At 39.4% G+C, this 13,967-nt stretch overlaps 1 protein-coding gene across 1 annotated transcript in view; it reads left to right on the forward strand.

The window, feature by feature from the left end:
- THSD7A (thrombospondin type 1 domain containing 7A) overlaps positions 1-13,967 on the forward strand; it is a 743,356-nt gene that overhangs the window by 513,855 nt on the left and 215,534 nt on the right. Inside the window, exons 6-7 of the mRNA XM_061198529.1 lie at positions 8,967-9,215; positions 12,236-12,417. Coding sequence (XP_061054512.1) covers positions 8,967-9,215; positions 12,236-12,417 — 431 coding nt within the window. The remainder of the gene's footprint in view (positions 1-8,966; positions 9,216-12,235; positions 12,418-13,967) is intronic.

A 13,967-nucleotide genomic window follows, 5' to 3' on the forward strand; every position in this document is an offset into this window, starting at 1 on the left:
CATATGGTTTTTCTCCTTCAATTTGTTAATATGATGTATCACGTTGATTGATTTGCGTATATTGAAGAATCCTTGCATTCCTGGAATAAACCCCACTTGATCATGGTGTATGATCCTTTTAATGTGCTGTTGGATTCTGTTTGCTAGTATTTTGTTGAGGATTTTTGCATCTATGTTCATCAGTGATATTGGCCTGTAGTTTTCTTTCTTTGTGACATCTTTGCCTGGTTTTGGTATCAGGGTGATGGTGGCCTCGTAGAATGAGTTGGGGAGTGTTCCTCCCTCTGCAATATTTTGGAAGAGTTTGAGAAGGATAGGTGTTAGCTCTTCTCTAAATGTTTGATAGAATTCGCCTGTGAAGCCATCTGGTCCTGGGCTTTTGTGTGTTGGAAGATTTTTAATCACAGTTTCAATTTCAGTGCTTGTGATTGGTCTGTTCATATTTTCTATTTCTTCCTGGTTCAGTCTCGGCAGGTTGTGCATTTCTAAGAATCTGTCCATTTCTTCCAGGGTGTCCATTTTATTAGCATAGAGTTGCTTGTAGTAATCTCTTATGATCGTTTGTATTTCTGCAGTGTCAGTGGTTACTTCTCCTTTTTCATTTCTAATTCTATTAATTTGAGTCTTCTCCTTTTTTCTCTTGATGAGTCTGGCTAATGGTTTATCAATTTTGTTTATCTTCTCAAAGAACCAGCTTTTAGTTTCATTGATTTTTGCTATTGTTTCCTTCATTTCTTTTTCATTTATTTCTGATCTGATCTTTATGATTTCTTTCCTTCTGCTAGCTTTGGGGTTTTTTTGTTCTTCTTTCTCTAATTGCTTTAGGTGCTAGGTTAGGTTGTTTATTCGAGATGTTTCCTGTTTCTTGATGTAGGCTTGTATTGCTATAAACTTCCCTCTTAGAACTGCTTTTGCTGCATCCCATAGGTTTTGGATCGTCGTGTCTCCATTGTCATTTGTTTCTAGGTATTTTTTGATTTCCCCTTTGATTTCTTCAGTGATCACTTCGTTATTAAGTAGTGTATTGTGTAGCCTCCATGTGTTTGTATTTTTTACAGATCTTTTCCTGTAATTGATATCTAGTCTCATAGCGTTGTGGTCGGAAAAGATACTTGATACGATTTCAATTTTTTTAAATTTACCAAGGCTTGATTTGTGACCCAAGATATGATCTATCCTGGAGAATGTTCCATGAGCACTTGAGAAAAATGTGTATTCTGTTGTTTTTGGGTGGAATGTCCTATAAATATCAATTAAGTCCATCTTGTTTAATGTATCATTTAAAGCTTGTGTTTCCTTATTTATTTTCATTTTGGATGATCTGTCCATTGGTGAAAGTGGGGTGTTAAAGTCCCCTACTATGATTGTGTTACTGTCGATTTCCCCTTTTATGGCTGTTAGTATTTGCCTTATGTATTGAGGTGCTCCTATGTTGGGTGCATAAATATTTACAATTGTTATACCTTCCTCTTGGATCGATCCCTTGATCATTATATAGTGTCCGTCTTTGTCTCTTGTAATTGTCTTTATTTTAAAGTCTATTTTGTCTGATATGAGAATTGCTACTCCAGCTTTCTTTTGATTTCCATTTGCATGGAATATCTTTTTCCATCCCCTCACTTTCAATCTGTATGTGTCTCTAGGTCTGAAGTGGGTCTCTTGTAGACAGCATATATATGGGTCTTGTTTTTGTATCCATTCAGCCAGTCTGTGTCTTTTGGTGGGAGCATTTAATCCATTTACATTTAAGGTAATTATCGATATGTATGTTCCTATTCCCATTTTCTTAAATGTTTTGGGTTTGTTATTGTAGGTGTTTTCCTTCTCTTGTGTTTCTTGCCTAGAGAAGTTCCTTTAGCATTTGTTGTAAAGCTGGTTTGGTGGTGCTGAACTCTCTCAGCTTTTGCTTGTCTGTAAAGGTTTTAATTTCTCCATCAAATCTGAATGAGATCCTTGCTGGGTAGAGTAATCTTGGTTGTAGGTTTTTCTCCTTCATCACTTTAAGTATATCCTGCCACTCCCTTCTGGCTTGCAGCGTTTCTGCTGAAAGATCAGCTGTTAACCTTATGGGGATGCCCTTGTGTGTTATCTGTTGTTTTTCCCTTGCTGCTTTTAATATGTTTTCTTTATATTTAATTTTTGATAGTTTGATTAATATGTGTCTTGGTGTGTTTCTCCTTGGATTTATCCTGTATGGGACTCTCTGTGCTTCCAGGACTTGATTAACTATTTCCTTTCCCATATTAGGGAAGTTTTCAACTATAATCTCTTCCAATATTTTCTCAGTCCCTTTCTTTTTCTCTTCTTCTTCTGGGACCCCTATAATTCGAATGTTGGTGCGTTTAATGTTGTCCCAGAGGTCTCTGAGACTGTCCTCAGTTCTTTTCATTCTTTTTTCTTTATTCTGGTCTGCAGTAGTTATTTCCACCATTTTATCTTCCAGGTCACTTATCCGTTCTTCTGCCTCAGTTATTCTGCTATTGATCCCATCTAGAGTATTTTTAATTTCATTTATTGTGCTTGTCATCGTTTCTTGGTTCCTCTTTAGTTCTTCTACGTCCTTGTTAAATGTTTCTTGCATTTTGTCTATTCTATTTCCAAGACTTTGGATCATCCTTACTATCATTATTCTGAATTCTTTTTCAGGTAGACTACCTATTTCCTCTTCATTTGTTAGGTCTGGTGTGTTTTGACCCTGCTCCTTCATCTGCTGTGTGTTTTTCTGTCTTCTCATTTTGCTTATCTTACTGTGTTTGGGGTCTCCTTTTCACAGGCTGCAGGTTCGTAGTTCCCGTTGTTTTTGGTATCTGTCCCCAGTGGCTAAGGTTGGTTCAGTGGGTTGTGTAGGTTTCCTGGTGGAAGGAACTAGTGCCTGTGTTCTGGTGGATGAGGCTGGATGTTGTCTTTCTGGTGGGTTCGTCCACGTCTGGTGGTGTGTTTTGGGGTGTCTGTGGCCTTATTATGATTTTAGGCAGCCTCTCTGTTAATGGATGGGGCTGTGTTCCTCTCTTGCTAGTTGTTTGGCATAGGGTGTCCAGCACTGTAGCTTGCTGGTCGTTGAGTGAAGCTGGGTCTTGATGTTGAGATGGAGATCTGTGAGAGATTTTCGCCGTTTGGTATTACGTGGAGCTGGGAGGTCTCTTGTGGACCAGTGTCCTGAAGTTGGCTCTCCCACCTCAGAGGCACAGCCCTGATGCCTGGCTGGAGCACCAAGAGCCTTTCATCCACACGGCTCAGAATAAAAGGGAGAAAAAATGGAAAGAAAGAAAAAAAGAGGATAAAATAAAATAAAATAAAGCAATTATAATAAAAAATAAGAAAAAAAATTATTAAGAGTAAATTTATTAAGAAAAAATTTTTTTTTTAATTTTTAAAAATAGATTTATTAATTTTTTATACTAAAAATAAGAAAAAAATTATTTAGAAAAAATTTATTAAGAAAAAAAATTTTTTAATTTTTTAAAATAAAAAATATGAAAAAACTTATTCAAAATTTTTTTAAAAATAGAAAATAAGGAAAAAATTATTAAGAAAACATTTATTAGGGAAAAAAAAATTTTTTAAGCCAAAAAAAAAAAAAAAAAAAAAAAAAAAAAGAACGGACGGACCTAACCCTAGGACTAACGGTGAGAGCAAAGCTATACAGACAAAATCTCACCCAGAAGCATACACATCTACACTCACAAAAAAAAGGAAAAGGGGAAAAGTTAATATATCCTGCTCCCAAAGTCCATCTCCTAAATTTGGGATGATTCGTTGTCTATTCAGGTATTCAACAGATGCAGGCACATCAAGTTGTTTGTGGAGCTTTAATCCGCTGCTTCTGAGGCTGCTGGGAGAGATTTCCCTTTCTCTTCTTTGTTCGTACAGCTCCCGGGGTTCAGCTTTGGATTTGGACCCGCCTCTGCATGTAGGTCCCCTGAGGGCGTCTGTTCCCCGCCCAGACAGAACGGGGTTAAAGGAGCAGCTGATTCGGGGGCTCTGGCTCAGTCAGGCCGGGGGGAGGGAGCGGTACGGAGGAGGCGGGGCGAGCCTGCGGCGGCAGAAGCCGGCGTGACGTTGCAGCAGCCTGAGGCGCGCCGTGCGCTCTCCCGGGGAAGTTGTCCCCGGATTACGGGAGCCTGGCCGTGGCGGGCTGCACAGGCTCCCGGGAGGGGCGGTGTGGAGAATGACCTGTGCTCGCCCACAGGCTGTTTGGTGGCGGCAGCAGCAGCCTTAGCGTCTCATGCCCGTCTCTGGGGTCCGCGCTGATAGCCGCGGCTCGCGCCCGTCTCTGGAGTTCGTTTAAGTGGCGCTCTGAATCCCCTCTCCTTGCACGCCGCGAAACAAAGAGGCAAGAAAAAGTCTCCTGCCTCTTCGGCAGCTGCAGACTTTTTCTCGTGCACCCTCCCAGCTAGTTGTGGTGCGCTAGACCCTTCAGGCTGTGTTCACGCAGCCAACCCCAGTCCTCTCCCTGGGATCCGACCGAAGCCCGCGCCTCAGCTCCCAGCCCCCGCCCGCCCCGGCGGGTGAGCAGACAAGCCTCTCGGGCTGGTGAGTGCTGCTCGGCGCCGAGCCTCTGTGCGGGAATCTCTCCGTTTTTCCCTCTGCGTCCCTGTTGCTGTGGGATCCGCGCTGATAGCCGCGGCTCGTGCCCGTCTCTGGAGCTCGTTTAGGCGGCGCTCTGAATCCCCTCTCCTTGCGCGCCGCGAAACAAAGAGGCAGGAAAAATTCTCTTGCCTCTTTGGCAGCTGCAGTCTTTTTCCCGGACTCCCTCCCGGCTAGCACCGAAGCCCGAGCCCCAGCTCCCAGGCCCCGCCCGCCCCGGCGGCTGAGCAGACAAGCCTCTCGGGCTGGTGAGTGCTGGTCGGCACCGCTCCTCTGTGCGGGAATCTCCGCTTTGCCCTCCGCACCAATGTGGCTGCGCTCTCCTCCGTGGCTCCGAAGCTTCCCCCCTCTGCTACCCGCAGTCTCTGCCCACGAAGGGGCTTCCTAGTGTGTGGAAACCTTTCCTCCTTCACAGCTCCCTCCCACTGGTGCAGGTCCCGTCCCTATTCTTTTGTCTCTGTTATTTCTTTTTTCTTTTGCCCTACCCAAGTACGTGGGGATTTTCTTGCCTTTTGGGAGGTCTGACGTCTTCTGCCCGCGTTCAGTGGGTGTTCTGTAGGAGCAGTTCCACGTGTAGATGTATTTCTCATGTATCTGTGGGGAGGAAGGTGATCTCCGCGTCTTACTCTTCCGCCATCTTGCCCCTCCCTCCAAACCCTGATCCTTAATTCTGGATCTGTCTACTAGACATTTCTGCGTGTTGGATATGTACTGGATGTGTCCATATCAAATGAAGATAATAATGTTGAACTCAATTATCAACTGCCAGAAACTTGCTTTTTATTCCATGTTCTCCATTTCGAAGAATTGCAGGGATGCTCACCAGATTGCCAAAGCTAGAAACTTCCAAGTTATTTAATGACTCCTTCCTCTCTTTTAACCCCTTCAACTATCCATCAGGTTGTATAGTTTCTAACTCCCCTTTTTATAGTTTGTAACCCCTTTTAATTTCTACTGCCATTGCCTTTGTTCACACTTTGATAAACCTCATAAGCAGAAAGATCTAGTTAGAATCCTAGTTCTGCTACTTTATCTAGACTTAAGTGAGACATTTAGATTCCATTTCCTTATCTTAAAAAAAAAAAAAAAAGGATGGATCTCCATCTTACAGAATAGTTTTAAGGATTACATGAGATACTCTAAGTAAAACTTAATACAATGCATGGCTCACAGGAGACATTCAGTGATGATTAATCTCATGTTCATAATCATACCTCACTCAGCTTGAGCAGTGTCTGGCACATACTAAGCACTCAGTATATATTTACTATAAATATTAATGTCGTCATCATCATCATCATCATCATAGTTAGCCTGCTTCTGATCTTGTACCCTGTTATTCTGTCCTGCACCCTGCTATTGGAATTTACATAAAATACAAATATCATGTCCTTTATGCTCCACAACTTTGAATGGTTCTCTCACACACAGAAGGTGCTTTTCTGGATCTACATAACTGCTCTTGAGCTGACCTAGGCTTCAATTCCACTCTTATTTCCACTGCTCAACAAAAACTCCTTACACTGAGGCCAAGGAAAAATCTGTATTTCCCCCACCCACCAACAAACAAAGAAAAGACTTTTATTTCATATTTCCATTGATTACCTTCTCTCAATATGAAAACTTCATAGTAATGTACTACTTCATATAGCCTTCTGCGCCTCCCCAAGCAGAATTATATGCTTCCAATTTAATTACTGTAATCTTGTCTTTGTACTTCTAAAGCCCAATATGTAGAGTTACTTGATTCACATTTGCTGAAATAATGGTATTGGAAAATTAAAGGAAAAACAAACTATAGATAGATAAATAGGTAGGTATGTTATATACATCACATATATTAAAAACTATATAATCATATAACTTAATACTGTTCTCATGTTTATGCTGCTGATTTCTCATATGTAGGACCTGTATTAAAAATTGTTAACCTGTATCAGGAAAACGTATTTGTTTTGACTTTTCCATAATTACTAAGTCCTCCTTAGAGCAAGTAGCACATTTGCAAAGTGCTAGGATGGTACAAATCCTGGGGCTGTGAAATAGTGAAACTATTGGATTCACAATGTGCCAGTAACCTTGGCACTGGCCTCAGCTACAACAGTTGCTCTAACAAACTGAGATTTACAGTCAGTTTAAACTGTGAGAAGCAGTAGGGCAAAGTGATTAAGAAAATGGGCTCTGATTTTAGAAAATCCAAGTTCAAATTTCAGTTCCCTACTTACACATTCCTATATGATCTTAAACACATTCCCTAACCTTTCAGAGACTCCTTCCCTGTAAAATGGAAATGATAATGGTACCCACATAAAAGAATTATTGGGAGCATTAAATGAGGTAATATGAATTAAGTTTTAAACTTAGGCTGTGCAGACTTTCAGATAGACAAGACACACAAGACTGCCGTCTGGCATCAGTCTACTTAGAAAGATAAAGAACTTGTCATCATTGTAGCAACAGTCATTCCTCATCTGGTGGTAATTCCTCTAGAAATCCATGCAGCACAGTTCAGATGGAAGAAGATAATTCTAATCCGGCAAGTCCAAGAGTTGCCTTGGCTTAAAAGTCTCAGACCCCACAGGCGCTGATATCTCTTGAAGTGATCCCGTAGTCATAGCCTGCAAAGTCCACACAGAAAACAAGCCCTATTCCAAGAGCTGACACATTCAGGCAAGCCCAAAGCTGTGGCTGCCTACCAGGTAGTTTTAGTTTCTCCAGAGCAAATGGAATTTATCAAAATTGATCATTGTATCATAAATAATATTATCTAGTAACAAACAGCTGATATTTCAGCTTTCATCAGGTTACCAGGTAACTGTAACTGGAGGTATTTAACTGATGGTCAAATTCTCCACAAACGATTAAAAGGGATTGTTAATTCTCTGCCTCTACATAGAATATGGACTTAATAAGTAACACATAGAGGATAACATATGCGTATATGTATATGAATACAATCTCATGAAGGATTAGAAATGTATCTGAGAGGAAATTAAACATGGAGAGTTTTGTAAAAAAGGAGTTATAGAGGTCATCAGTTGGTCATTATTTTGCCTGATTTTCATGGATAAACTCACAAGTGTTAGAGTGAAAACTTGTTCATCACAGAGAAAGTTTTGTTCTAAGGTTAGTGTTGTACCTAATGCATCATTAACACTCAATATATGACATTTGAGTAAAACTGGGGTTCTGGTCCTCTCTGTTGTTATAAGAAGAACAGAGCTGACTTACAGGGCCCTTTTACTTCCACTCTCAGCTGATTCTCCTGCCCAGACCTCTCAGCTCAGACAAATTGACTTTGACGTATTGAGCTCTAATTGTCTCCTAGGAATGCAATTTTCGTACACATGCCAGGAGAATTAAAAAGATTGTTGTGAGTTGTTATATTAAAATGGACCTGCCTCTCTGTATGGTTGATCATCATAGTTAAACATAGCACCTGAATGATGAGACAGAATTATCAGTGAACTCTCCCATTGGAACAGATGCTCTATCGTGGCAACATGCCTCCTGTGTCTTGTAAACGTGAGCTACTAGTTACTGAGAATGGGCAAGAGTTCAACTAAGAATCAACGCAAGGCCATCCAATTCCAGGAAAACCCCTCGAAGTGCATATGCCCGTAGTTGATGACATTTGTAACATCATCTTTATCTTCGTATGTAGACATTACAATTTAGAATTCAACATCCCTCTAATTCAAGGAGGATTAGATAGATAAGAATTTGAACATAAATACTTCACTGATGAATTAGACATCTATTTAGAGGATATCTCTACAGTAATATAGCTTAAATAGATTTATATTTCTAATGCTTATGATGTATTTAATTAATATACTCATATGTATACCTTACATTAAAGTATGAACTGGAACAGATGTATTTGAATAAGCATACATTGTAATTGACAGCGAAAGTTTCAAACAGTATTAAAAATAATGTTAAGCATAAATTAAATTACTTTTTCTGTTCAATATTGTATTAGTTACCCAGGCATGTTTATTTAAATCACTAAACAGAATGGAAATTATCATATGTTAACAGTTCTTGGTTCCTCATTTTCTAAATTAAAACAAATCTGGAATGAGTAAAAATGAACAATATGGTAAACTTAGTTTCAGCTAATTTTGCATAATCCCTTTATTTTCTATTTCCTTTGAATGGTTTAACAACTCTTACAAAATAGGAGGAAATGCAAATGTTAGCTTTGAGTCTAACAGCTTTTACACATCGTAAATGTTGATATATTTTTAATGAAATTGGAATTGTACCTCCAAATAAAAATAAAAATGTCCAAGCTGATTTCACTCTGGAGTGTAGAAGACAAAGTTCATGCCTGCCTATGAGTCTGTGATGAGAATATTAATGCTCTTTTGCAGCTTTTGCCAACAAGAGAAGCTGCCACTGACCTTCCAGGCCTGTGTGATCACCAAAGAGTGCCAGGTGTCAGAGTGGTCTGAGTGGAGCCCCTGCTCAAAAACGTGCCATGATATGGCATCCCCTAAAGGCACCCGTGTGAGGACGCGGCTCATCAGGCAGTTTCCTATTGGCAGTGAGAAGGAGTGTCCAGAACTTGAGGAAAAAGAACCCTGTGTGTCTCAAGGAGATGGAGTTGCCCCCTGTGCCATGTGAGTAAATAAAGGATGGTGGCATCTGCAGCCCTGTCTGCCCAAACTGCATGTTCCTTTAGCGGTTTGATTTCAACTGGACAGTATGTTGAGAAATAGAGATTTTTACAAATTCTAAGTAGAAAAATATCTCTCTACAAACACTATCCTATAAAAAATACTGGTTTTACAGGATAAAAGTGCCCTTAACAAGCTGTATTTCCCAGTCTCCATGAAAGTTAGATTTTTAACGGCAATTCCCTGTTTGTGTATTTTCTATAACGGGGATTGGCAAGCTTTTTCCATAAAGGAGAAGATAGTGAATATGTTAGCCTTTACAAGCCACATGTGTCTCTGTCACGCTTCAGCTCTGCCATTGGAGCTATAGGTAATATGTAAACAAATGAGTGTGGATATGTTCCAATAAAATTTACTTGTAAGAACAGGGGACAGGTTGGATTTGGCCATAGTTTGTCAACTGGTCTGTAAGGTAAAATGAAGTTTCAAAATACAGGTTCCTATTGCTTATTGAGCAAGTCCTATTAAAATTCAGTACTGTATATAACAATTCCTATTGAATAGAGTAAAAGGCTACATCAAAATAATGAGACTTTAAGCTCCTTCAGGGCAAAGACTGCTTATGAACCTTGGGGGTGGGGCTTGTTTGTTTTTTAATTGCTTGCATGTCATAGGACCAGGCACACAGTAAGTGCCCAATAAATGTGCACTGAATTCAGATGAAATAAGACTAATTTTGAAATATTTGGCAGTATAACTATATTCTTTTTATACTTAAAAAATATCATCTCCAAGACGTTACTGTGAATTATCTTGGTGATAAAGATATTTCAGCTTAGTTTGAATATAGAATATTTATGAAACAACTTACAGAATCTTAGTTTCTCAGTAGATATGCACAAGCTTCATTGAAAGGTTCCCTGGAATATTTCAGATATTTAGAGAACATGCAGACAGCTTGAACTTCATGACACAGTGAGGAGGAAAATTACTACTATTATTGCTCCTCCTCCTCCTCCTCCCATTTCTAACAGTAATAATAATAATAACAAAGAATAGTAATGATTCATACAGGATCTTCAATTATGCAGCACTTTGGAATCATCCCTTCTCTGAAATAACAAGTGACGGAACGCTCTGGGGAGTTTTCTTCTTAACTGCTCTGCCTGTCCTGCTGACTTGTGTGTTCCCCTCTACGTAACAGTTTCAAGGAAGTTGCCAGGTTCTCTAATCAGAGTGTTTTGTCTCCTACAAGCTTCTTGCATTTTTGTCTCAAGCTAGGTGTTTTATTCTTTATCCTCTCAAATATTCAAACGCCATTAACTATTAATTAAAATAAATCTCTATTCTGAATCTTTCTTCTAACCCTTTATGGATGGTAGCATTTTTTTAGAATGTGTAATCAATTGACATTACTAAGAATTTGTTCCTCTCACAGGACTCCTTAGGATGACCTAAATTGGGACTCCATTCTACAAAAAACACAAAATTTTCATTTTAGCTCCCCTAATGAATGACTTGTTTGGTTTTACTTTCCTTCACTCTCTCTCCTCCCAAGGCATCAAGTATCCATGTTTTTAGAATTGACCTGAATGTTGCACTTCCTTTATAAATGTATGTCAAGAGTGTTGTTCCTTGATGCCCCAGTCCTGCACCTCTATTAAGCCATGAATCCCCACTTATAAAAACTGAAAAACGAGCATGAAGTTCAGCTTTACTGTCATGAAACTTTACCATTGACAAAGCAAAGCCTCTAGATGAGACATCCTAGAGCCCACTTAACCTTTCTGTCTAACTGAGGTGAACATTAGCACACCCATTTGTACCTATGTTGGCTGTTAATCTGATTACTAAGGAGGCATCTTGGTTAAAGTGAAACAAAGTGCTACATGAGCCATTTTCTTTGTGCTTTTAGAATATCCATTTTCCTTGAGGTGGAGAAATGCCATCACTTTCTATCTTCAGTGGCATCGGGAAATGGTTCCCTGTCTATCTCCTTAAAGCATGTGTTGGGCTGACAATCCCCTGACATTTTTTTCACATCATAATCTTTATTGGAGCTTTAATTTAGAATCACAGATCATCTTTCCTGTGTTCCACTGATTAGAAACGTCAGCTCTTTTCATCATTCATCAGCACTCATCAGGGATGCTCAGTGCTACAGGAAAAAAAAAAACAAAACAACTCTTATTCTCAACAGTAAAGAGAAAACTCTGAATTATGTTACATTTGTATTACTAACACACAATTATAATTCTGATCCAGTACGACGCAGCAATTTTCATGCATTCTGTTAGAGACAAAACAAATGTTTGGGTTCATCATCATTTAGAATGTGTTCCATTCTCAGATTCAACCTTCCTTTGTTTATAAGCATCAAGAAAGGGCAAGCCTGAGTTCAGCTTAATTGAACATAAAATTTCATGTTTTCAGCATTATGCTCTCTTTTCATAAAATATTTATAAGTAACTTCCAGTAGTTGCAATTAAAACTGGATCATCTTAAATTTAACCCCTCTTTAAATGGAGAGGGGTGAGGATGTAGAAGAAGGGATTGAAACTGAACCTGCATCTTAGATGTAGTCTAAGATTAATTCAAGAGGAAATTATTTTTCAGATTAATCTTTTTTTTTTTTAATAAATTTTTATTTATTTTATTTATTTTATTTTTGTCTGTGTTGGGTCTTCGTTTCTGTGCGACGGCTTTCTCTAGTTGTGGCAAGCGGGGGCCACTCTTCATCGCGGTGCGTGGGCCTCTCACTGTCGCGGCCTCTCTTGTTGCGGAGCACAGGCTCCAGACGCGCAGGCTCAGTAGTTGTGGCCCACGGGCCTAGTTGCTCCGCGGCATGTGGGATCTTCCCAGACCAGGGTTCGAACCTGTGTCCCCTGCATTGGCAGGCAGACTCTCAACCACTGCGCCACCAGGGAAGCCCCAGATTAATCTTTTTGAGGAACAAAAAATAGGAGTGGAGAAAAGTTTTATTCAGTAAACAGGTTGCCACTGCCATCATTTTCTTTATCTAGGTATGGCTGGAGGACTACAGAGTGGACCGAGTGCCGTGTGGACCCTCTGCTCAGTCAGCAGGACAAGAGGCGGGGCAACCAGACGGCCCTCTGCGGAGGAGGGGTCCAGACCCGAGAGGTGTACTGCGTGCAGGCCAATGAGGACCTCCTCTCACACTTAAACACCCACAAGGACAAAGAAGGTAAACTGTTTTCTTCTCCAGTACTCAACTGTGGAGACCAAGAATGGGATCATCCTGCAGGGGTATATATGTAGCCGTTTGGGACAGGAAGAGTCATATTTCTGTTCACATTATGACTGATATTGACTATGGTGAACAGTAGTCTAAATTATGGTTGTAAAAATAATTAATACAGTTCCATCTTTGGTCCATTTTGATTTACTGACAAACCTCTCTTTAGTAGGAGTAATTAATTATAAAAATAGAATAAAGATGTATCTCGTAAGGATACATATAGAATGCAAGTATGTGTTCCAAAGCCCAAATTTTCTTTTCTTCATATAAGAAGAAGTAAAACATGCTTGTAAAAAGAACACCTTATTTTGCTGTTTATAATGGGGTTGAAAAAATAAGTTAATTATGGTATTGAGTGAAAATTTCAATTTGAATTTAAAAGAAATAAATACAGGATAAAACTACAGGAAAATGTCTTCAACCTGAAGGCATGACTTCTTCTTTTTTTAATTTTTTAATTTAATTTTATTTATTTTTTTATACAGCAGGTTCTTATTAGTCATCCATTTTATACACATCAGTGTATACATGTCAATCCCAATTGCCCAATTCAGCACACCACCACCACCACACCGCCGCTTTCCCCCCTTGGTGTCCATACGTTTGTTCTCTACATCTGTGTCTCAACTTCTGCCCTGTTTCAACTCTAAAATTCTAATCATTATTGGATCAAGTTTATATTCAATTAGTAGCCCTTTAGTCCATACAAATATGAGACTTTTCAAGCAATGCTGTAAGCAGACCCTCTTACATTTCACTACCTGAGGGATTGCAGGACCTCCATCACTAATACATTCAACATATATTGATTAGTTGCCAAGAGAGTTCCAAAAATTGTGTATGGTGGTGAGGATAAAAATATCAATACAAACTTCATGTCAGGAAAATGCTCATGGTCATCTTGAGGGCACACGAACAGCCCAATAGTTATAATGCAGTATGATATGCATTATAATTGAGTTTTAGAATAACCATAGGGAGATCATAGAAAGAGGAACCTTCACAAAGGAGGTGGAACTTGAGCTGAGTTACGACGCATACACTTCATACAGTTAAGTGGGTCAGGAATGCAAGAGGCAGTTTATTCTAGGCAGAGGGAACAGCATGTATTAAAGATCAAAATAAAAGAAATATTCAGAGAAGGAATCTGACAAAGAATAATCAAAAAAACAGAAAGAAGGGAAAGAACCAAGAGAAATGGGCATTTCATAAAACAAAAGAAGAGATGGCTCCTTTGCCTCCCCAAAAAAAGGAGTGGCACCGGTGACCAGTAATTCTTAGGAAATAAGGACTAAAGTTTTACATTTGCAACTTGAAAATTTTAATTGTTTTGTATCCACTAGCTTTACACAGCATGTCAGCTCATTTAGGAATCTAGCCTAGGGATACATTTTACTACTAACGTATCTTGAGGTTTTAAGGAAATACCATAAAACATGCAATGTTAGTACATTAATATTGTCTTGGCCACTTTAATGGCTACATTTTTAACACTC

The sequence above is a fragment of the Eubalaena glacialis genome, chromosome 8 (genome assembly GCF_028564815.1).
Source record: "Eubalaena glacialis isolate mEubGla1 chromosome 8, mEubGla1.1.hap2.+ XY, whole genome shotgun sequence".
Taxonomy (NCBI): domain Eukaryota; kingdom Metazoa; phylum Chordata; class Mammalia; order Artiodactyla; family Balaenidae; genus Eubalaena; species Eubalaena glacialis.